The sequence below is a fragment of the Tiliqua scincoides genome, chromosome 2 (assembly GCF_035046505.1).
Source record: "Tiliqua scincoides isolate rTilSci1 chromosome 2, rTilSci1.hap2, whole genome shotgun sequence".
NCBI lineage: Eukaryota > Metazoa > Chordata > Lepidosauria > Squamata > Scincidae > Tiliqua > Tiliqua scincoides.
The window spans coordinates 257,575,237-257,598,824 of record NC_089822.1 but is presented as its reverse complement, the minus strand read 5'-3'; the positions used below and the strand labels follow the sequence as shown (position 1 = coordinate 257,598,824).

The 23,588-nt window shown below is 45.3% G+C and overlaps 1 protein-coding gene across 2 annotated transcripts; it reads left to right on the top strand.

The window, feature by feature from the left end:
- The first annotated feature begins 984 nt into the window (after window positions 1-984).
- NEU1 (neuraminidase 1) lies at window positions 985-22,377 on the top strand. 2 transcript variants are annotated; one of them, XM_066616286.1, is made up of 6 exons: window positions 985-1,181; window positions 15,658-15,850; window positions 17,779-18,041; window positions 19,468-19,653; window positions 20,079-20,298; window positions 21,357-22,377. In XM_066616286.1, exons 1-6 carry the CDS (start codon window positions 1,041-1,043, stop codon window positions 21,575-21,577), a joined length of 1,224 nt encoding a protein of 407 aa, XP_066472383.1. In that variant the 5' UTR covers window positions 985-1,040; the 3' UTR covers window positions 21,578-22,377. The 2 variants fall into 2 exon arrangements, with proteins under 2 accessions (XP_066472383.1, XP_066472384.1); XM_066616287.1 differs by lacking the exon at window positions 985-1,181 and adding an exon at window positions 14,222-14,301.
- The last annotated feature ends 1,211 nt before the right edge of the window (window positions 22,378-23,588 follow it).

Below are 23,588 nucleotides of genomic sequence, written 5' to 3'. Positions count from 1 at the left end.
CCAATACAATACAATACATACACATTCTAAGTATACAGGAGTATCTTGCCGCAAGGCTGGGAGGTAGGATAGACTTTCTGTCTGGTTCCCTTTCTTCACTCGAGGTGGTGCCTGTGGCAGCTGGTTAGGAATGCTTTCCAACATACTGTCTGTGAAGCAAAAGGCATGAATTCTGTCCATAGCAATTAGTATGAGTGCAGCTAAGGGGTTCCAGGGAAGTTGTGTGAAAAGGAGACCTCATGAGGTTCATGCGCAGAGAAGAGAACTTTCCAGTGTATCCTTCAAAAGGAGAGGAACCGTGAGGAAAGTAGCAAAGCCTTGAACCTCTCCAGCCTGCAGTTCACAAGTTCATTCCCTAGGTAAGCCACATGAGATAGCAGCCTCTCATGTGTCTCCGCTTCTAAATCATATTAGAGCCTTGCTTCATCAGGCTGGGAAGCTTTCCAAGCAGGACCTGATGGCAGCTGTTACCCTCCCATGTGGTTTGTTCCCAGCATCTGCAGTTCAGAGGTAAACTGCCCTTGTACATGGAGGTTCTACATGCTGCTGTAGCTCAGTTGTTGCATGGGGGGTAGATCTGCTTGAGCCCCCAAGCCATAGGGGAGAATACAATTTGAAGATCCCACAGGAGTAGCTTCCTTTCTATTTAAGTCCTCATGGTGAGTGTGCAGTCGACTGTCCCTTTATGAAGTCACGGAGTGGTGGGAATCTAACCTAGAGTGTCAACATAACAGTTCGAATTTCCGGGAAAGTGGAAAGCATTCTCTGAGTGGTGCCGCTCTGGGCCGCGACATCTCTGTGGTGAAAGCCCTTTGCTTGCGGAAGTTAAGAGCCGTTTGAGGATTGGAAGTTCCTCTTCAGGAATAGGGTGATGTTGTGGCTGTACCTCTTTGGGATGGGGAAACACCTCCCCCTCTCAGCCAGCCAATCAGAGGCGTGCTACTGACCTGAGAGTTCCCGGGGCTTGCTGCCAGTTTAAAAGCAAGGCTGGTGCTTGAGGAGGCGCATTTAAAGGGACCGCGACACTCAAGGGAGCAGTGATGAGGACCAGAGGGGAGCCCTGGAGGGGACCCCACCTTTGGAAGAGCCCAGGCGGTGCCTGGAGGGGGCTCTGCCTCTGGACTCTGCTGCTCCTGGCCCTTGGCTGCTGGCAGGCGAGAGGGATGGCCACACCTGACCAGGTAGAGTGGAGCCAGCCAGGAGCCCCTCCTGGCTGTGAGGTCCCCAGAGGGGAGGCTGCCTGGACCCCTGGTCCAGACAGGTGTTGCCCCCCTTCCTCCACTCAGTGGTGGCACAAGGGGGGCATCTCATCTCTTGCAGGCTGAGCTGTGGGTGGCAGGGAGTGTGTGGCACAAGCTATTGTGAGCTTGGCCCAAGCTGTCAGTGGCAGGATGGGGTCACCCAAAGGCTGGGGTGAGGGAGAGAGGGGGGTTAATGTATATGTATGCATTGAATTCCTTTGTACTGTGCTTTTCATTTTTTAAAAAAAACCCAACAAACCCAGCAAACAAGAGAATAAATACTGGGTAGCACCATGTTTCTCTAACTGGATCGCGAACCCATTTCAGGTGGGTCCCCATTCATTTCAGTGTTTTATTTTTCATATACAGGCGTGCTCCACTTAACAACGGGGATACGTTCTCTTATCCTGTTGTTATGTGATTAGGTCATTAAGTGAACATTCAGTCCAATCTAGTGCCTTTGTTGTGTATGCAGACACTCCCTGCCCAACACTAGCTGGCTGCACAGGCTGCTGCAGACCAATTGCCTCTTCTTTGCGTTAAGAACCTCTCTGTTGTGTAAGCAGACACTCTGCTGCAGGCTCTGGGAGACATGATTGCCTCATTAAGAGCATCTTTACTGTGCTTTGACCACTGTCATATATGTGGTTTGTTGTTAAGTGAACAGTTGTTAAGCAGCTCATGCCTGTATTAGACTTGATGCTGCCATGGTGTGAGACTGCATTTGGAGAAATGTTACAGATCTGTACTTTTAACAGGCTACTCTGTATATGCTTTTAACAATGATAGTCAGTGGGGCTTCCTCCTGGAATTGCAGGCTAGGATTGTTAAGAATTTTTCTGCTTGAGGATGTCACTTCCAGTCATGACATCACTTTCAGTGGGTCCTGACAGAGACTCATTCTAAAAAGTGGGTCCCAGTGCTAAAAGTTTAAGAACCACTATAGCGATAGTCTGGTAAACAACTGAAGTTTAAAATGATTTCAGAAAGTGAAATTATTATTGTTGGCATCCTTCAGTCTTGGAAGACTATGGTGTCACGCTCTGAATGGTGGTTCTGGAACAGAGTGTCCTCTCCAGTGCGCGAAGCCTGGGTAAAGTAGGTATGGAGGATAGGCTGTTACCCATGCAGCAAATCCCCCCTCTCCACGTCGCTGAAATGGTCCAATGGAAAGGCAGAGGCCAATACGGTTGGTTCCAGCGGCGTCGCAGGAGTTGCCAGAACGTGACTGTGTTCAGCCATGAACTGCCTCAGGGACTCCGGCTCCGGATTTTGCCTCGAGGTTGACTCCTGAAGCCTTTTCCATAACTGGATGTAGCCACAAGGCAGTGGAGGTTTGGGATCAGAGTTTTCCTTCTCTCAGATGAGCTGCCTTCCCAGGCTGAATAACAATAGTATTTATATACCGCTTTTCAACAAAAAGTTCCCAGAGCAGTTTACAGAGAAAATAAAATAACGCAATAATTTTCAATCTTTTTTATCTCTGGGCACACTGACAAGGTGCTCAAATTGTCCAGGCATATCATTGGTTTTTTGACAATTGATAAGGCACACTGTGCTGCCAGTGGGGGGGGGGGAGCTAACATCCTCCAACGACCCTATTAATAAATGACCCTTTCCGAAATTCCCATGGCACACCTGGAGACATTTTGCGGCACGCCAATGGGCCGTGGCACAGTGGTTGAAAATGACTGAAATAACGAAGGTCTCCCTGTCCCCAAAGGGCAAACAATTTGTTCAGCTTCTCTACCATCTCTATATCCTCTTTCATGCTTCCCTTTAATTCTCTCATTATCTGGTTTAACCACCTCCTTGGTAGCTTTCTTGCTTTTGATGTATTTGAAGACATTCTTATTGTTAGCCCGGCTGTTTTTAGACATGTGCTCCTTTTTCACAACCCTTATTGCCAGCTTACATTTGTTTCTCTTATCTGAATATTTTGATTTTAATTTCTTTTAAGTTATAGCCAGTGGTCTCGCTAGGGAGGTACGGGGATGTGGGCCACACATGGGGGGGGGGTGACAACACAACACACCAAAATTTTTAAAGTCTTAGCATTTTTTAATAATACCATCATGCGTAATTTCCTATGGAATGCAATGACACAAGCCATGTTGAAATATCTCTATTCTATCAAATGTTATAGCCAAAACACCAGTGGGGGTGGGGCAATAGTACATCACCATGTCCACCCCGGGGTGTTGTCCCGACCACTGCATGGGAGGAGGTCCATCATAGGACCATATGTATTGCATTTGTGTTCCACCTCCTTCCATACAACACAATGTACTTGGGGTTATCCTGTTTTATCCTCTCAGTAACCTGGTAAGGTAGCCAAAGTGCCAGAATACTTTTTGTTAGAACCAGTTTTTTTAAACAGAGTAGTGAGCAAGTTTTTGTGTTCTCCAAAATTCTTCCTCAGGTTGAACGTGAAACAAAGCAAAGGGTGGACCGTGACACAAACTTGGGGACAGTGGCATAGCTATCAGGGGTGCAAAGCACTAAGTTTTGCAGGGAGCCTCACTGTAGTGTGCAAGCAGCCCCTCCCCCTCCCCCTCCCCTTTGGAGCCGTTCTGGGCATTCACCTCTGTTTTGCTTCCCCCACCCAGAATGACTCCAAAGGGGAGGGGGAGAGGCAGCTTGCACTCTGTGGTGAGGCTACCTGAAAAACCTAGTGCTTTGCACCCCCTCTAGATGCACCACTGGTCGGGGATGATTGAAAACCTGACTACAAAGTGACTTACCTCTGAGTGGACATGCATAGGATTGTATTGTAGAGAAACTGATAGTGACAGTACCAGAAATATCAAGCAAATGAGTATCCCCATATGCTTCTACTGTACTGCCTGTGAAGAGCTTGGGCCACCCCAGCTCCATTTGTGACTTGCCCGCGCAAGCCCCTGGGTTCTTCTGAGACATCCAATCCCCCCCTTGAACACACATTCACCAGAATCCAGGTGAAAAGTTCTTTATTGTAACTGAGGTTAGTAACCTAAGCAGCTGCCACCCAATACAGTGGGCTCCTCAAGGGCAGCTGGAGATGTCAGTACATACATAGCTACAGAGAAAATAATAAACCTCACTAGTTCTACTCTACACATATGCCTATATCCACTTACATCGTCTTTCCTTCTAGATCAGCCATTTTCAACCACTGTGCCGTGGCACACTGGTGTGCCGCAAGTGGTCCACAGGAGTGCCACAGGAATTTGGGGGAAGGTCATTTATTAATAGGTCATTTATCAATGGGAGATGTGAGCCCCCACTGGCAGTATGGTGTGCCTTGTCAATTGACAAAAACCTGGTGGTGTGCCTTGACCATTTTAGTGCCTTATCAGTGTGAGTGACACACACATCCCATTGGCACCGCTATGCCAGTGCTGGAAAGCACTGACATAAGGGATTAGGATTGCACCCTAAGTTTAATGGATCTGTGCTCACTCCTTAAACAGTCAGGGAAATGCACTTGGGAGGCCTGATTGACCAAGTCTTCCTGCCACGTGTGTGGAATCTGGCTGCCACCCAAAGTGTGAAAGGTTCTCAATATCCAGAACCCAGTTTTCCAGTCTTGGAGGCAGGTTAGTTAAGAAGTTTTAGAAACTGCAATGATTAACTATTGACTTGGTGGTTCAATGTACAATGCTGCCTTAAGCACCTTGTGACACATGTAATGGGAGTGTTTACAGTGTGACTAAACATCAGCTGTGCTTCTAACCTGAGAGTGGAAAAGGAAATGGCATATGTGTCTATATGAGTAAAAAACTGGGGTGACTGGGTGGTAATCATTCTAAGGGAATTAACGTGGTATACAGGTGTGATTTTTCTGTTCCCTCCTATATTGTGGATATGTGTGTGCACCCCAAGTGTCAACAAGGCCTAGATTCATGAGCTAGTTTCCCAGAGGAGAGAAAGAGTTAATGTTGTCTTTTCCTAACATCAGTGGGTAGAAGGCATTGTAACTTTACTCCTTTATTTCTTATTTTCATGCCTCCAGGTCTTTGGCAGCACCCTTCCCAACATGTGCTGTCTTGTTCCATTGATGTTCTTCCATTTGCCTTGGGGTGCTTTGAGATCTCTTTAAATTTAACCTCAGACATGACTTTACCAATGCTCTTGCTATCTTGTCTGTTTTATCGCTTTTATATACTACTCTTCCTCACAGTTGCTCAGGGTGGGATGCTCAGGAGGCAAATTTAGACTTGAACCCTACAGGAATAAAGCTGCTTTGCTCCACATCCCACAAGATACCCCAATTCATGAACAGGTACACCAACAGAGGCAGTGTGGTGTAACAGTTAGTGCAGTGGTTCCCAAAATTTTTGGCACCAGGTCCCACTTTTTAAAACACCACTCTATTGGGACCCACCTAGATTTACCAAACATTAAAAAAGGAGATATAGAAAGATATATAGGAGATATATCTAGAAAGATATATTTTATTTATTTATAAGTAATAATAACCAGAAAAAGAAGTTCAAACATTTGCCTCCCTATATTTACAGGAACTGCAAAACTCAGCTCCTTGCAAGGCAAGTAGTAGCTATCTTGCAAACTGCAAGACCTGAGCTCTTTGCAGGGTAATTACAGTACAGTATCTGATTTTTGAATAGCCTCAGGCCTTGAGGCAATTAGTTATCTGATCTTTCCATCACCCTTTGGTGACTCATCCAAAATCAGGTTGTGGCCCACCAGTGGGTCCCAACCCATAATTTGGGAACCGCTGAGTTCACAAAATGTCCCAAATTAGATGGTCAGATCAGGGAGACCTGGATGTAGATTCCCACTTGGCCGTGAAGCTCTCTGCATAACCCTGGGTCAATCATGCAATATCAGCCTAGCCTACCTCCTAGAATTGTGAGAAATATAATAATATATAATATAATATACAGTATTTATATACCGCCTTTCTTGGTCTTTATTCAAGACTTTATTCAAGGCGGTTTACACAGGCAGGCTTATTAAATCCACGCAGGGATTTTTACAAATTGAAAGAAGGTTCTCTCTTTCAAGAACCACCACATTCAAGATGTTACACTCCGATCTGGTTTAACATTCTGGCCTCCATCCTCCCACGCTCCAAGCAGATGGAACAGCTCAGCTGCAGCTTGCCAGCTGCTTCAAGGTCGCACGGTGCCGGTGGCCTCGAACTGCCGACCTTGTGGATGTTAATCTTCAGGCAAATGGAGGCTCTACCCTCTAGACCAGACCTCCTGCCCTTTCCCTCCTGAGAAAGAAATATGGAGGGGGGGAGGACCTTGTAGAGGTATGTCACCTTGAGCTCCTGGGAGGGAGGGAGGGTGAAACAGGAACGTAACTAATAATAACTCTTGAAATTATTTTAAAAAGCTGATACTTGCACAGAGTGGTCTCAAGGATCAAGCATGGGGATGGGGGCCAACCTGTTTTTTAATGGAGCTGGGGGGGGGTGGAACTCAACTGTTGCAAGTGAGGATTGTGGGGCAAAATCTCTCTGTTTGCCTGAGGTGTACCAGTTATTTAAAAAAAAAAAAGACTGAAATGTTGGGGAAATCCATTGAAGGGGTTTGGAAATGTCACAATCACTACTGCTTATGACAACTAACCTCAGAGTAAAAAAAAAAAAAAAAACTAATCAGGTCAGACTTTTGTCTGCTTTGTTGACAGTCCTGTTCACAAGGTGTCCTCTCAGTAGGATGCAGCATGCCCTGCCAATTTCTTGACACTTTTAGGCTTAGGTAGTGCTGGAAGGGATATTCAGCAGGAAGTAGCATTGAGGTATGATAGTGTTGTTTAGCTCTTTATCAGAACTCTTAACCTCTGCAAGGGTGGCAGACCTATCAGCTTTACTTGATGTCAAGGGCTTTATGGATCTAAATAGAGTCCCTGTGGTTCTGAGGTTGGCTGGCAGTTCTGTTGAGGTCCAACTGTGGCTCTGGTTTCTCTTTCCTCTGGGGTGAGGAAGTGGTCAGAACTGTTTGCACAATATTGGGAAACCACGGATCTACTGTCGATTGAAGAATGGTGGACAAAAGTTACGGACTTTGCAGAAATAGATAAACTTACGACTTTACTTAAAGAGAAATCAAACAAAAACCTTTATGAATAACTGGAAACCAATTACTGACTTTTTGCAAGAGAGACTTATGATTTAATGAGTTTAGGATTATGTATTTATTTTATTTATTAACAGTATTTATATACAGCTTTTCAACTAAAATTTCACAAAGCGGTTTACAGAGAAAAATCAAATAACTAATGGCTTGGATTAGTCACAGGAGGGACTGTTGGAGATGTAGCTTTTGTAAGAGTGGAAATTTAGATCATTAATATAAATGCAGGAAGTAATTAGAAATTTTTAGCTTTGCTCTTGCTGCACTGTTAGGTATATTCTGTGTAGTTTTTTCTTTGTATTAATATTGTTTTTCTTTTTAATATCATTATAAATAAAATAAATATATATAGGACTGTCAACACAGTTGCTGCTGAGCATCCTCTCCCCAGTCGCATAGCCAGGATGGCTTCTTGGTTACTTTGGAGCTGTAGGCAATGAAGTGCTGGGCAGGCAACTAGAATGATAGTGGAGGAAAGCTCATGCCAGGTTTGACCATTTTCAAGTCTATTCCATGGTTATTATGGCAGTGAAGAAAGCTTCCTTCCCTGTCACCAACACATCTGCAGAGAGATGTCCAGCAGAGGTGTTCCAGGTGACGCAGGGCCTGTTACGTCTTCTATTTAAGGCAGGGGCATAGTTCACCCCTGTGATATTTACAAGTTAAAAAATTTATTTAAAAGAAAGAAGCAGTTGCTGATTTGTGTAAAAAAAAAAAAAATCCCCAAACATTCCAAAGGTCAAGTCAAGTCAACCTTTATTAGGCATAAACATTTAGTAGGTGAAGACTCTGTACGGGAACCGCAGAGAGAATATAAACCTAAATAATACACAGATATATGTATATGTGCACACCTAACATTCCAAAGGTTGCAATCCTTTCCACACTTACTTGGGAGTAAGCCCCGTTGACTATCATAGTTCAAAGCATATACATTATGCTATTAAAAGTACACATCTGTAACATCTCTCCAAATACAGTCACATACCATAGTAGCAACAAGTCCAATGTATTCAAAATAAAATACACCTTGAAATGAATGGGGACCCACCTGAAATTGGATTGCAACCCACCTAGTGGGTCCCAACCCACAGCTTGAGCAACACTGCTATATTCCCATTAGGGAACATACATCACCGGTGTTGCGGAGACATGGTCTTAGCAGACTTTCTGATCAGGAAGTAATCAGCTTTCATTTGGGCTCTGTTTATGTTGCTGTGTTTGCTATGGGTTTATAATTGCATGAGCTTGCCTTAAGAACATAAGAGCCCTGCTGGATCAGGCCAAAGGCCCATCTCGTCCAGCTTCCTGTATCTCACAGTGGCTCACCAAATGCCCCAGGTTGCATACAAGACAACAGACACAATCTGCATCCCGGTGCCCTCCCCTGCCTCTGGCAATCAGAGGCAGCCTGCCTCTAAAACCAAGAGCTTGCACATACCTACTATGTCTTGCAACCCGTAATGAACTTTTCCTCCAGAAATTTGTCCAATCCCCACTTAAAGGCATTCAGGCAAGATGCCAATTTGTTTGTTTTTTTTCTTAAATATAATACAAACTGCTTTGGGAACATTTATGCAGAAAGGCAGTACAGGTGTCTTCTGTATCCACCATTTTCAAACACCGCAAGTCTTTATAATAAATTCTCAGCTGATTTCTATGTAGAAAAGTCACGTATGTGGTTGAAATCTGTGAGATATAAAATTGCTCAATTTTGAATGGATCAGCCTCACCAGGAACAAGTTTTTAGTTTGTGAAATTCATCCGTTTCGCTCCAGTTACTTTGGTCAATTATGTGAAGGAAGCCATTCAGCCCTGGCATGATGCAGTGTGCTGCTGAGTAATTGAATAGTGAGGCTAGAATAAACATCTTAAATGCTAGACTTCACTCTCAGCATCATAAGGCAATTCAAACATTCTCCATCGTGGGGATGGGGGGAGAGGTTATTGTTTGAAAAAGAAGACACTTCAGGGAAGAGAACAGTCACCTTTGAAGAAGTACAGAAGCCGTTCCTTCTGTTCTTGAATCATCGGAACCTTTCCGTAATGTCCAAGAAGATCTGGTCACAGGAAGCATTTTTAGGCTCCATTGACTTCCAAAACCCTCACTTAACTTGGTTGGGCTGAAATCAGTGGGTCTTTCATATGCTTCACTTTGGCTAGATTAGCAGGGGTGCTGCCATTTCAGAGTTCCATAAAGGAGGCAAAGACATTTCCAAGGCATAGGTGAGCATCTATGAGACAAAATTCTATAAAGTATTACGGCTTTTTTCTGTTGTTCAATGGACAAAACAGTTCTTGGAGCAGCTTAGATGAGTGAAGGAAGCTGCGTTTGTATTCCTTGTATTTCACAATTTGCATTTTACTTTTTATGACAACTTGCAGTTTGCATTTGTATTCATTGGAGAGGAGCATGAGTACAGTTTTATTAAGGATTGCACTCGCTCTCCTTTACCCACCACCTTTTGCGTCTCCAAAGCTCAGCATCTCTCTCTCCCTCTCAAAAACCAGTGTGTGTCTCTCTCTCTGTCTCCATAACCAACACTGTTGCATTTGCACAAAAACATTGGAGCAGTTGGACTGCATCTGCCTGAAAGCACAATGTGGCTATCTTTAAGTTGCAGTGTCTGTACATTGGATGTCCTTAAGTCAGGGACTACCTGTATATGTCTCTGCAGCCTTTTGTTGTTGTTATTTACTGTTTTAAGAACATTGATTGGGGATGCTGTTTTTGTTATGCCTCATGATAGCTACACCACAACTCACATCATTTTTCATCTGTTCTGGGTAAGCATACATAGTAGGCAGGAACTTAATGCAGACATTCCTATAATATGGATCCTGAATGAACATAGATCAGTGGAGAAACCTCTGCCCCTGCCTTCACCAGCTCTATACAGGTTCACTTAACCGCCTAAAAGAAGCCCTGTACAGCCAGAAATACAGGTCCTGCTGGTCAGAAACCTGACAATCCAACTTATGGCAAGAAGGATGCTGTTGTTCATAGCCTGAGATCTTCCACCGGCATGATGACTGCATGCAACCTCTTGGTTTTAGAAAGAGCCTCTCTCTGAATGCCAGATGCAAGGGAGTGGCAATAGGATAAACTTACCTTGTTGTTCTTGTGTACTCCGAGAGGCGTCTGGTGGACTACTGTGAGATACAATGTACTGGACTCAGTGGCACCACTAGGATTCGGGTCACCCAGTGTGGAAGACCTGTGCGTCACCCCATGTAGGTTCCATCGCCCCACCCCCACTGGTTTTTTGGCTGAACCTTTTGACAGAGCACAGATATGTCAATGTGGCTTGTTTCGTTGCATTCTGCATGAAATTACCCGTTGATTGATATATAACATGATGGGATTGTTCCTCCAAATTCTGATTTTAGTGATTTTGAAAACTTGTAGAGTCACACACACACACCCCTGTGTCAACTTACTAACACCTTATTGCAGCAGTTCTCAAACTTTTAGCACTGGGACCCACTTTTTAGAATGACAGTCTGTCCAGGACCCCTTGGAAGTGAGGTCATGGCCAGAAGTGACATCATCAATCAAATTAAAATAAATAATTATAAATAAATTAAAATAAAAGAAATAATTAAATAAGGGGGAGCCAGTCCTGTTCCACAAGTACTCACCAACATTTTTTAAATCTAGTCATTTTCAAATAACACCATTAAATACATCAACCTATCCAATTTTCCACTGCTGGTGCAGCCATGCCAATGGGGCATGCATTGCATCCTGTGGTGGGGAGGCAGTCCCAGAGGCCTCCTTAAGGTATGGGAACATTTGTTCCCTTACCTTGGGGTTGCATTGCGACTGCACTGGTTCTGGAAAATTGGATAGGATTGGGCTCTGAGGCAGTTAGTCAATTGTCTGCCTACAAGCAGCTAAGGAAAATCACTCCTGAGGTGCACCACAATGACCAGCCAATATCTCTGAAGGAAGCTGAAGGAAGCTGACAGATTCCAGGTGTTGCTGTAAATCAGCTCCATTTGCCTGAGTATGCTTATCCAGAACAGTGACATAGTGGTGTCACGAGGGTTTGTGTCAGCCGGTGCAGGAGGCCAGCATGTCACCCCTATGATGGATGTCCTCCCATGCAGTGGGTGGGGCAGTTCCCTGGGCAGTGGGCCTGGTAATGTACACTGCTTCGCCCCCACTGGTTTTTTGGCTATAACTTTTGACAGAATAGAAATATTTAAACGCGGCTTGTTTGCAGTTGGCATGAAATTACGCATCGATTGATGTATTTAATGGTGTTATTTGAAAATGACAAGATTTAAAAAATGTTGGTGAGTACTTGTGTCATACCCCCCCCACCGTGTGCATCACCCTGTGCAGCCCACACACCCCTAGCAATGCCACTGGCCTGACTGGTTTCCTTGTGTGCACTTTCTTTTCCCTCCCCTGCCATGTCACAACTTATTTGTATCCCCCTTTATTAGCATCTTCTTGAGCAAACACACCCTGTGTTGAACAAGCATCATTTTAGATTAAATCAGAGTTCCAAGGCTGAAACAAAGAGCCCAACAAACAATAGGCGTGATTTTATTTGACAGAAGATTTCAGCAAGACTCAAAACTACTAACCACAGATCAGACTGAGCAATCTTTAGCAAAATTGGTTAGGAAACTGCATGCCTTTTATGTTGGATATATTATATAATAAACAGATATAATCCAACTCAATGCACCTGGACTTCACTTCTCTAAATTTTGTTTGGTTTCTCTCTGTTGCTTACCAAAGAGAACTCCAAAAGTGAGAACTCCACAAATGGACAAGACAGCTCCTTGTGGGCTTGATTTACATGTCTCATGTCTTACAGTGATCTATGCAATGTTTCGTGTGATCTGTACAAATAGATCACACCACAGCAACTCCCTGGTATGGAGCTCAGTCTAGTTGTAAAGAAGAGTTCCATAGTTTGCATTGCTTTCTGCTCCTTTGTTAGGTATATGTGCCAGTTAAACAAAGTTGTTGTTTTTTCCCCACATGCTGTATTTCAGATTAAAGGTCAGTGTGACCATGGTTCTGTGACCTTCCCAGTAAAAGCCTGGTGATTTACAATGCTGCCCTTCCTCCAGAATGATTTTCCTACATGATGCTCTGATGGATTGTGCTGGATTCATGTGAATCCATGCTGAATCATGTGTATCCATGATTATGGATAAGTGAGCTGGATTCAAGTTTGCCATTTGTAGGGTTTTGGAGGTTGCACACTGCAGATAGATTTTGAACCTTTTTCATCTCAAGGCACACTGACAAGGTGCTAAAATTTTCAAAGCACACCATCAGTTTTTCTTACCATTGACAAGGCACACCATGGTGCTGGTAGGGGGCTCAAATCCCCCAATTGCCCTACTAATAAATGGCACTCCCCAAATTCCCATGGCACACCTCTGGCCCATCCAAGGCACACCAGTGTGCCACAACACAGTGGTTGAAAATTGCTGGACTAGGGCTTCTGCCATCAGAAGATTCCTCTGGAAATGGGAAAGGTCCGAGGACCGCTTGCCTGAGTAGAACTGTCTGTTCCTAGAGGGAGTTCCCAAAGGCAGAAGGGCTTATTGCAGTGCTACCCCAAAGCTTCTTCGGTTCCTAGACAGAGCTCTCAATAATGACAGTGCTAGTCTAGATGCTCCCAGGTGTGTGCAGATAATGTCAGCAGTACAGAGGCGTAGCTAGAGGAGGTGCAAAGCACTAAGTTTTGCAGGTGTCTGAATGCATCATGAAAGTGGCTCTTTCCTTCAGAGCCATTCCAGGCGGCAGAAGCAAAACATGCCCGAAATGGCTCCAAAGGGGAGGGACCGCTTGCTCACCATGGTGAGACTCTGTGCAAAACTCAGTGCTTTGCACCCCCTCTAGCTATGCTACTGCCCTCCATACCAAATAATAAAATCAACATGTCTGTGTTAAAGGCAAGCTTCAAATCCTTTAGCTCCCTAAGATTTAAGCCCTTGATTCGTTATCTTCCTTAGTTTCTTCCTCCGTTCTCCTTTATCTTTCTGTTTCTTGTTTAAAAGAATCGTTTTTTGTGCGGAGGCATTCGGTTCACACACTCACACACCCTCACAGTCTGATAGTACAGCCTTGACCGAGGTTTGTCACCACAATGGAAAACTAGCCTGCAGGATCTCGGGTAGTTTGATGTATGCCTTTTAACTAGTTTGCAGAATGATTCATCATCAGCACCTCTGATCACATGATTTGCAGAAATAGCAACTCTGCAATACCAGGGGAAATATACAAGATGTATGTAACAAACTGCATCGAGTTTCACCTTCTCTTTAGATGTTTCCTCAATTTGGATTAAAATCCTCAAGACAAAACCAGAGTGCTTCTGCCCTACATTCAAACATACAGTAATTAACTTTGGCTCAGATGTGCCCTTTTCTGTATCTGTGGTGTGGTTTAAGATGATTGCTGCAAGTTTGATGGTAACCAGACAATCAGATCATGGTTTGCTCATCATCCTAATTGGGTTCTCAGCATAACCTGCTTCACAGGGTTGTTGCAAGACTAAAAATCAACTTGTCTTCTTTGTAGGAAGTGAGTGGGTGGGAGAAATAAATACAGTATGTAACAATCATATGTGTAAATTGAACTGGTAAACACTGCACTCCGGGAGAGTTCCTCCCTGTGATTGCCACCCTGGGATGTTACAAATCAGAACAAAAGATCAACAGGATTGTTTGTCGAAAGGGTTCATTTCACAGACAGCTTGCAACACTCTTGTTCTAAGCCAAACATCCCTCCTTCCACTGTTATATATAGCTGAAGACCTTGCTTGACTCTTTACTCTGCAGTCGTCTGCCCTCCCCTTGTCTAAAACCCAGGAGCAATTAATATTTTGCTTAGAGAAATACAGATGGGCCCTTTATATCTGCAATTTCGGAACCCATGGATTTGACTCACTGTGGGTTCCGAATCCCCGGTGGAGGACTCACTTGACCTCCAGGATGTGAGTAGAAGTGATGTCTGGTCGTGTCGTCTGGAGGGGGGGCAGTGGGAAAAAATGGGTCTGAGATTAGGCCTCAGAGGAATGGCAGGGGTTGGGCAGCAGTGGCTGCCCAACCACAGCTGTGCAAAAACCCTGAATTTTTCCACTGTATTCTATGGGCAGCTCTCCCTTCTCAGGACAGAGAAAGAACATAATAACATGAGCCCCGCTGGATCAGGTCAAAGGTCCATCTAGTCCAGCTTCCTGTATCTCACAGTGGCCCATCAAATGCTTCAGGGAACACACTAGACAAGACACAACCTGCATCCTGGTGCCCTCCCCTGCATTTGGCATTCATAGGCAGCCTACCTCTACCTTGCACATACCTATCATGACTAGGTGCTTTGATGAACCTTTGATGAACTTTTCCTCCAGAAATTTGTCCAATCCCTTCTTAAAGGCATCTGGGCAAGATGCCATCACCACTTCCTGTGGTAAGAGTTCCACTGATTAATTACACGCTGGGTAAACAAATAATTCCTCTACCTAGCATGTAATTAGTCTGTGGAACCCCTTGCCACAGGAAGTAGTGATGGCATCTTGCCTAGCAATTTTTTCATAAAGCAATTGTTTCATAAAGGAACCAGGATGTGAACAGAAGTGCTTTCGGGTCACATCTGGAAGGCTTTCTGATATCTGGAGGGGGGAGGGTTGAAGTCTACCCTCAAACAATTGAACTCTCACTGTCATCTTTTCCTAGCTTTGTGCCTGTTCTCCTGATGGGCATTTTGCTACTTGGTGGGCCAGTCCTAACCAACTTCCAGCACCAATGCAGCCCAAGGTAAGGGAACAATTGTTCCTTTAGGACGCCTCTGAGCCAGCCCCCGTGACTGCCCCTCCCTACCACAGGATGCCTCACATACCCCATTGGCACAGCTGCATCAGTGCTGGAAAGTTTGATAAGGTTGGACTTCGTGTATGTAAAAGCCAATGGCCAACATTCCTTCCCTCCAAGAGACAGAAATAGCCTGTGTCTAGGACAGCGATTTTCAACCGTTTTCATCTCATGGCACACTGACAAGGCACTAAAATGGTCAAGGCACACTATCTGTTTCTTGACAATTGACAAAGCATGCTGGGCTGCCGGTTGGGGGCTCTCATCCCCCAATGGCCCTATTAATAAATGACCCTCCTCGAAACTCTTGCGGCACACCTTTGGACCATTCGCGGCACACCAGTGTGCTACAGCACAGTGGTTGAAAATTGCTGGTCTAGGGACTGGTTGTCTCCCCTTGTCGGCCTGTTTTCCTGAGATCCCACAAGAATGATGCCCTGTCTTCTGTGGTCTAACAGTCCTTCCTGGGTTTATCTCTGCAGGTGAAGCCCATCATCGCCATGGAGCAGTTGCTGTGGGTGAGCGGCAGCGTGATCGGGGAGGTGAACACGTATCGGATCCCTCTCATCACAGCAACACCCCGGGGCACCCTTTTGGCCTTTGCGGAAGCCAGAAAACATTCTGCCTCTGACATTGGAGCAAAATTCATTGCCCTCCGCAGGTCGCAGGACAAAGGTTTGCACTCCCGAGGGTTGGGAGAGTGAAACGGAGTAAGCAGTGGCATAGCTAGAGGGGGTGCAAAAACACTAGGTTTTGCAGGCACCTGTATGCGCTGTTCAAGCGGCTCCTCCCCCCCCCTTTGGAGCCATTCCAGGTGGTGGGAGCAAAATCAAGGCATTGCCTCCATTTTGCTCCCACCACCCGAATGGCTCCAAAGGGGAGGGGGAGGAGCTGCTTGCATGCTGTGGTGAGGCACTGTAAAAACTTAGTGCTTTGCACCCCCTCTAGCTACGCCACTGGGAGTGAGGCTGTGTGGTGGGAAAGGAGTGTTGTGGGTTGCAAGGGGAAGGCATGCACAAAACTTTTGCTTTGTTCTTCCCACCCAAGCCAAGCCCAAGTCAAATGGATTTCTGAAGCACTGCCAAAGTTTCTACCTTCCCTTTTTTTGACACACACTCCTTTCCACCTCCTCACCTCCTCCTCATTGAGAATAGAAGTGAGATAAAAGTTGATAAGTTAAAAGTTACTAAGATAAAAGTTGTAATCTCAGGCAGGGAGCTGAAGCCCGTACACCATTCCTGTGGCTGAAGGGTGCAATGTGATGAGACAAGCAGCAGTGAAGCAAAGCAAGGGAATCACCTCATGGCGTCCCTCAACAATGTGCTTCTCAACAGTTACTGACTGAGGGAGTGTACAATGGCTTAGGTGTAAATAGCAGGTATTGGCCTGGGATTGGCTCTCTCCAGTCCTGAAAGCTGTGGCATTGTGGCCCATTTTGTCAGCTTCCCAGGCACCTGAAACTTCCTTTTCTGAGCTTGGAAAAGCAGGAGGTAGGATCTGAGGTAAATTTTACTTCAGAATGTCAGGTGCAAGGGAGTGGCAACAGGAGATCTCTTGTTGTCTTGTGTGCCCCCTGGGGCATTTGGTGGGCCGCTGTGAGATACAGGAAGCTGGACTAGATGGGCCTATGGCCTGATCCAGTGGGGCTGTTCTTATGTCCTGTGATGGGTGCATGCAACCTCCTAGTTTTAGAAGTAGACTGCCTCAGAATGCTAGATGCAGAGGAGGGCACCAAGATGCAGGTCTCTTATTGTCTTATGTGCTCCCTGAGGCATCTGGTGGGCCGCTGTGAGATACAGGAAGCTACACTTGATGGGCCTTTGGCCTGATCCAGTGACGCTCTTCTTATGTTCTTATGTTTTTATCTTTTAAAAGAAATAAAGAATGGTCGGACATGTACTCTCCTGACCTCTATCCCTGATGAGTCAGGGAATAACAGAACAGTTAAAATCTCATAAACATAGGATGGAGTCCAGAGTTATGCAGAGCATTAAACTCCCTCTGAGAACAGAAGGAGCCTTTTTCGCATGCAAAGGGCCCCTAGGCCTGTTTATTACATTCTCCAAGGAAGTTCCAGTGAACAGAGTGCTTTGGAGAACTGATGAATGAATTGTGTTCTCTGCCAGCTGATGGGAAAGACTCTTTCCAGCTCACACCTTTGCCTTTAACGTCAGCTTGAACACCAGCAGAAATCAGCTGTAAAGTTGTTCGCAGTTTGGCGATACAAGCACAGTCACTTGCTGCTGTCTACCAGTAAAGCTGGTGTTAAAAGGACGGGGCACAAGGAGCTGGCAACACAGTCCAGATGAAGGTGGGAGGTTGTTTAGCAGCAGTCATGTATACACACTTGCTCCTTCCCAATGTCAAGAGATTCTTTGTTGACCACATGAACAGAGGTGCCTCGTTGATGAGGTTGCTTTCAGGCTAAGATTGTCACGTTTGGGGAGGAGTCTGGGAGGCCTTGCAAATGACTGTGGCCAGTCAGGGGCAGTGCCAAAGCCCCAGGCACCTGCCTGGATTACTTTGAGGCCTACCTTGGCCCAGACCTGCAAGTTGTCAAAAAAGGCCACTGCAACATGACGTTGTCTGCTTGCCTTTCTCAGGTGCTACTTGGAGTCCAACATCCTTTATTGTCGATGATGGTTCCCTGGTAGACGGGCTGAACCTTGGGGCGGTGGTGGTGGATTCAGAAAAGGACATTGTGTTCCTAGTGTATTCCCTCTGCGCCCACTACAAGCAGTGCTCAACTGCCAGCACCATGATCATTCGCAGCCGTGACGACGGGCTCACGTGGAGCGTCCCTCGGAACCTCTCTGAGGAGGTTGGCACAACCATGTTTGCCCCTGGACCAGGCTATGGCATCCAGGTGAGCTTGCCCATGCCAGATATAGGGATGGCATTTGCTTAGTTATTTGCCACTTTTCATAAAAACAGGGTTGTGTGTATTGTCTTGTAATCCTTACAACCCCATAATGTAAGTCAGTAATATTACCTCCATTTTTGAAATGGGGGGGGCTGATTCTGAGAGGGAGTGACTTGCTTATGGCCACCTAGTGTGTTCATGGCAGAGATGAGATTAGAACAGGCACTGCCTGATTTATGGCACTACCTTGGACTGCCCCAGGCTCAGGCAGTCCAAGCCAATAAAAGTTTACTTGAATGTAAGTCCAAAACTTACGGTCAAATATGTGTACCGAGGTTTTTCAGCCTTAGTCACTAGTACACTACACCAGCTCACCAAGTCAATTGCACATCTAAGGCCCCAATCCTAACAGTGCCTAGAGCCACTGGTAAGACCATTCTGGCAGCGCTAGGTGCTTTCCTGCTACTGCAAAAGGTGACATGCTGGAGCACACGGGATGGCCTCTGCTGCAAGCGTGAGTGGCTGGCTCCATGTGCCAGCTCACTGGCTAGGTAAGATCATTTATGGGGTGGGAAGGAGGTGAGGGGGTAGGTGGAACAAGACAGCGATAGAGGGGAGGAGGGCAGATCAGGACTGGGAAGGGGCCAGTTTCAGCCGCAGCAGTGTCTAATGGACCTCCTTCCTGGGCTCAGTAGTTGCCTTCAGGGGTTCATGTAGGTTTGCACCCGTGACATTGCTGGCACAGGTCCAAATAGACCCACAGGTCAGCAGGAGGCCAAAAACCCCCAGCAGGATGCAGCAGGCACCGCATTTGTACCATGCAACACAGGGAGTTATAGTAAATTGGGCTGGAAGTCACTCTGGTAATCAATTAAAAGCCTTCCCCAGAAGGAAGACCTTGATCTCATTTCTGAAATCTAACGGAGTTAGGCATCTTCAAGTTCCACTCAGAAGGGGATTTTGTAAAACTGGGGCTGCTGCTAAAAAGCCCATAGTTCCCAGATGCCACCTCACTCAGCAAACCGAATAGGAGCAAAAAAGTCCCTTTTTACAATGATGAGATAGTCTTATATTTGGAGAAGACATTCCCATGGGGATAGAGCAGCCATTTTCAACCACTGTTCTATGACACACTGGTGTGCTGTGAATGGTCTCCAGGTGTGCCACAGGAATTTGGGAGAGGGTCATTTATTAGTAGGGTCACCTGGGGAATGTGAGCCCCTTACCAGCAGTGTGGTCAAAAAACTTGTCAATTATCAAAAAATTGTTGGTGTGTCTTGGACCATTTTTGTGCCTTCCCAATATGCCATGAGATGAAAAAAAGGTTGAAAATCACTGGGATAGAGGTTAGAGGAGTGATGAGCATCAGCAGGAAAGAGGAACTAAACCAGCTTAATTTTTTTTTTTCCTGATTACTTCTGGGATGCAGAAACGTTATGAGCCCAAGAAGGGGCGTTTGATCGTTTGTGGTCATGGGACGATATCCCGGGATGGAATCTTGTGCCTCCTCAGTGACGACCATGGCTCGAACTGGCGATATGGGCGGCAGCCCCTGCATGGGATCCCTTATGGTGGGGTGAAGCTTCCCAGTGACTTCAACCCTGACGAATGCCAGGTGGGTGTGATCCTGAGCGTGGACACTTTGCTGTATTGCTGTTGGCAGCACAGAGGGGGGGAAAGAGCAGTTCCGTGTTATGTGGAAGCATTTCTTGCTATCAGAGCACATGAGTACTGCTGTGAGGTGGGAGTACGAAGCACAGGACACCTTGTATTAGAGATGCAACTTTTAAAATCAAGGGAGGGACTTTAATATCCTACAGACGCCCAGCCTCAGATTCTAGTGCCCTGCTTATGGATTCTCAACTTCTCGAATGCAAGATTTCAGATCAGTCTCATCTGACAGTGGCTTTTCTCTTCCTTTATCCTTTGGAAATCCTAAGTGGTGTGAGGAAGCAGTGGGGAGAGGAGTGGTGCACCCAACTCAGGCCAAGGAAACCTTTCTATTTCCCAGATCTGTCTATTCCATCCATTATTTTCTAGCCCTATGAGCTGCCAGATGGCTCCGTGGTGATCAACGCCAGGAACCAGAACTTCTACCACTGCAGTTGCCGCATTGTGGTGCGCAGCTCTGATGCGTGCGACACCCTCCCACTGGAGAACGTGACCTTTGACGAGACCTTGGTGGACCCAGCTGTGGCTGCAGGGGCCCTGGTCAAATCTGGCCTTGTCTTCTTCAGCAACCCAGCCCATGAGAAACAACGTGAGTGAGAAATCAGAGAGAGAGAGAGAGAGAGAGAGAGAGAATGGGCTGCATGTGGCTATGGATCAATCAAGGCCTCTGTGGGTCAGGGACATAACAGGCTGGGGAGGGGGTTGTCTCTCAACTTTTCAACTGTATAATAAGATTCAACTGGTTCAACCGTATAATAAGATTAAAATAAGCAAATGGAGAACTTTGTGCCTATAACAAAGTGTGCAAGAGTAAATCTGTGTAACTTTTTAGCTATCACAGTTAATATTTTGGAAGGGAGGGAACTGAAAAAGATTATGGGGTTATTTGGTAGCCCAGTCTTTTCCAAACCATGTGTCAGCGAATGCTTGCATACTACCAGAGATACAGCAATACCTTGCACTTTCATCTGGTTAGGAACCAGAGCGTGGACAAAAATAAAAAATGAGTGAATGTCAAAGCATAGCCTTATTTAGCTTGCAAATTTATTTTGGCCAGCAAAAAATGTAAATAACTATGTAACACATGCAAATACCCAAATAAACAGAAATAAAAGAAAAAATAAACATAAGAACATTGATGAACATTGTGGAAGGTTGGGTGAAACTGGATGAAAGAGGAAAGCACATGGATGAAATTTGAAATGTGGTTATAATTGAAAATGGCTGAAACAGCAAGGTCAAGTGGATGAAAGTCAAGGTATTGCTGTACATGTGTGCTGCAAGGAAGAAATTAAACAGATATTTAAAGCCTCTATTGTGCCCAGAGAATGAGTGGAAACCCATAAGGTCGGACATCAGTAAGGGTGCAACAAAGTTGCCTGAAGTTGTAGAACTTTGGACAGTGGGCATTCTGAAGCCTATATAAATCACGCAAATTAATCAAATGTGCATATTTTTGTTCACATGGTATATGTCATGGGAGGGCAAGCAGTCTGCTTTGGTTACAAAATCATTGCAGAAAATACGAAGGGTGCCACAAAGATGGTGACAAAATACCAAAACTTAAAAATAAATGAGGCCCTATACACTTCACCAGGATAACCCAATATGACTCTGGTCCCATTTTTTCTCCTTTCTCCAACCCAGGGGTCAACATGACTTTGCGCTGGAGTTTCACCAATGGCTCTTCATGGTGGAAAGAGCCCTTGCAGATCTGGGGCGGAGCCAGTGGCTACTCCTCCATGACAGCGTTGGATGGACCAGCTCCAGAGGACTCCCACAGCCTCTTTGTCATTTACGAGAAAGGGCGGGTTTTTTCCACGGAGAGCATCTCAGTGGCTAAGATTAGCATCAATGGACAGCTCTGACCACACTTATGTCATCAACCAGCTCCCTCCCTGTGTGCCTTTAACCACTTGAACCCTGTGACTGCAGGGCTAGGATAGAAAAGAACCTGCACTGAAGCTGGGGGGAAATCAGCAGAGCTGATGGGGAGAGGCTGAATGATGTGAATGGAAGGACACTGAGAGAGGTCATGCAATAGCAGGTGTGGACCTTGGGGGCTGTGAGCCTGTCCTCTAGTCATGCCCTTACTCCCAATATGGCTACTCAGCGTGCAATATGAGCCCAGCCCTTTCCCTCGCCATTTCCTCACAGTGATGCTGGGGCCGCCATTCTACCTCGGAAACACTCCTGACTTTTGATGCTGCTATTGAATTTCTAGGGGGATGAAGACTTCTGGAGGCCGGGTAGAAGGTGAGTTGGCGAGGGTGAAAGGAGAAAGTTGGGAGGCTGAGTTTGCTGACAAGAAGCAAATGCTTGTCCAGTTTGGTTGTCTTTCTTACCAGCAGGATCCAATGAAGAAAACTGTAAAGATTTGTAATAAATAAATAAATTAATGCACCTTTACATATTATCTCCATTTTTTAAAATGGGCCAAGAGTATGAAGAATTGCCCTGCTGGAACAGATCAAGGGTCCATCTAGCCAACTAGATGCCTCTACAACTGTACTTCCCAAACTTTTTAGCACTGGGACCCACTTTTAAAAATGACAATCTAAGAACATAAGAACAGCCCCGCTGGATCAGGCCATAGGCCCATCTAGTCCAGCTTCCTGTATCTATCATGTATCTTCCTGTATCTGTCATGACCTACTAGACAAACAGAGAGAGAGAGAATATTTCATTAATTAATAATAATAAAAATAAATTATTATTTGGGGATCTGTGCTCCTGAGTCTGCTAGAAACCTTACATATAGTATATATGTGTAGAAATTTGCTAGACTCTCTCTAGAAATGTTCAAGGACTGTTTCCCTCAAACCTTTACAGTCATTCCAGGGTACCCAGAAAGCTGAACTGGAGAGCAAGATGCATGGTTTGGGACTTCCAGGCCAGGCAGAAGGCTGAAACTGGGTTCACATGCATGGGATCTATGGCATGCTAATTACTAGAAGAAATGAAAAAAATATGACATTTTAATTTGGGATTATGAATTATACTACAGGTTAGTGTCCCAGCTCATGATTTTCTTCAGCAAACTGGGCAAAGGGTACTTACAAAGTGGTTTTTAAAAAAATATTTCAAAAACTTTTCGCAACCCACCAAAAATCAGCTCACGACCCACAGTTTGGGAAACACTGCTCTAGAAGCTCACAATGGACCTCGATGGAGTTAGCCATCCCTTCTTGTTTGTCTCCAGCTTATGGCCTTTGAATATAGAGGGTATATTATGGCCAATTGCTACCAATAAAATAATATTCTATTCATCTTTCTCATCCTTTTTACGAAGCCCGTGACCATCACCACACCTTGTGGGCATGATTTCTGTAAATTGAGTTCACTTCATAGCGTGACTTGTCATTGTTTTAAAATTGCAAGGGTGTCTAAGCTGCACCACCAGGCTGAAATGGACATCATATTTCAGGGTTTTTTAAAACTGACGATCACAGTGTTGTAGGGCCTCCGGTGCAGCTCTGTTGTTGCTCAGCAGCTTGACTCTCTTTGGAATTCCTGAAGTAGATATGTGTGTAATCTTGACAACGGAACAACCAATAGAAGCAGGACACACAGGTTAGTGTTGGGTGTTGCATCAAGCTCCAGACATCAGTTGTTTAACAACTTACATCACTGCAAGCAATTCTTGGAAGAAAAACAACTTGTGCCCAGGATGCAAAGTACACATTAGGTTGCACTGCTTTTATCAGTACCTCCAGTAAATATAACTTCAGCTGATTTATTGCTCAGAGCCTCGTTCAACAGTTTTTGGGAACCTGTTTTGATTCTAGTGTGCTTAGACAAGGGATAAAAACAAAATACTGTATTAATTATGGTCTTTTGGTCTTTTCTAATGTTTATTATATAGTAAGAGATTTCAGG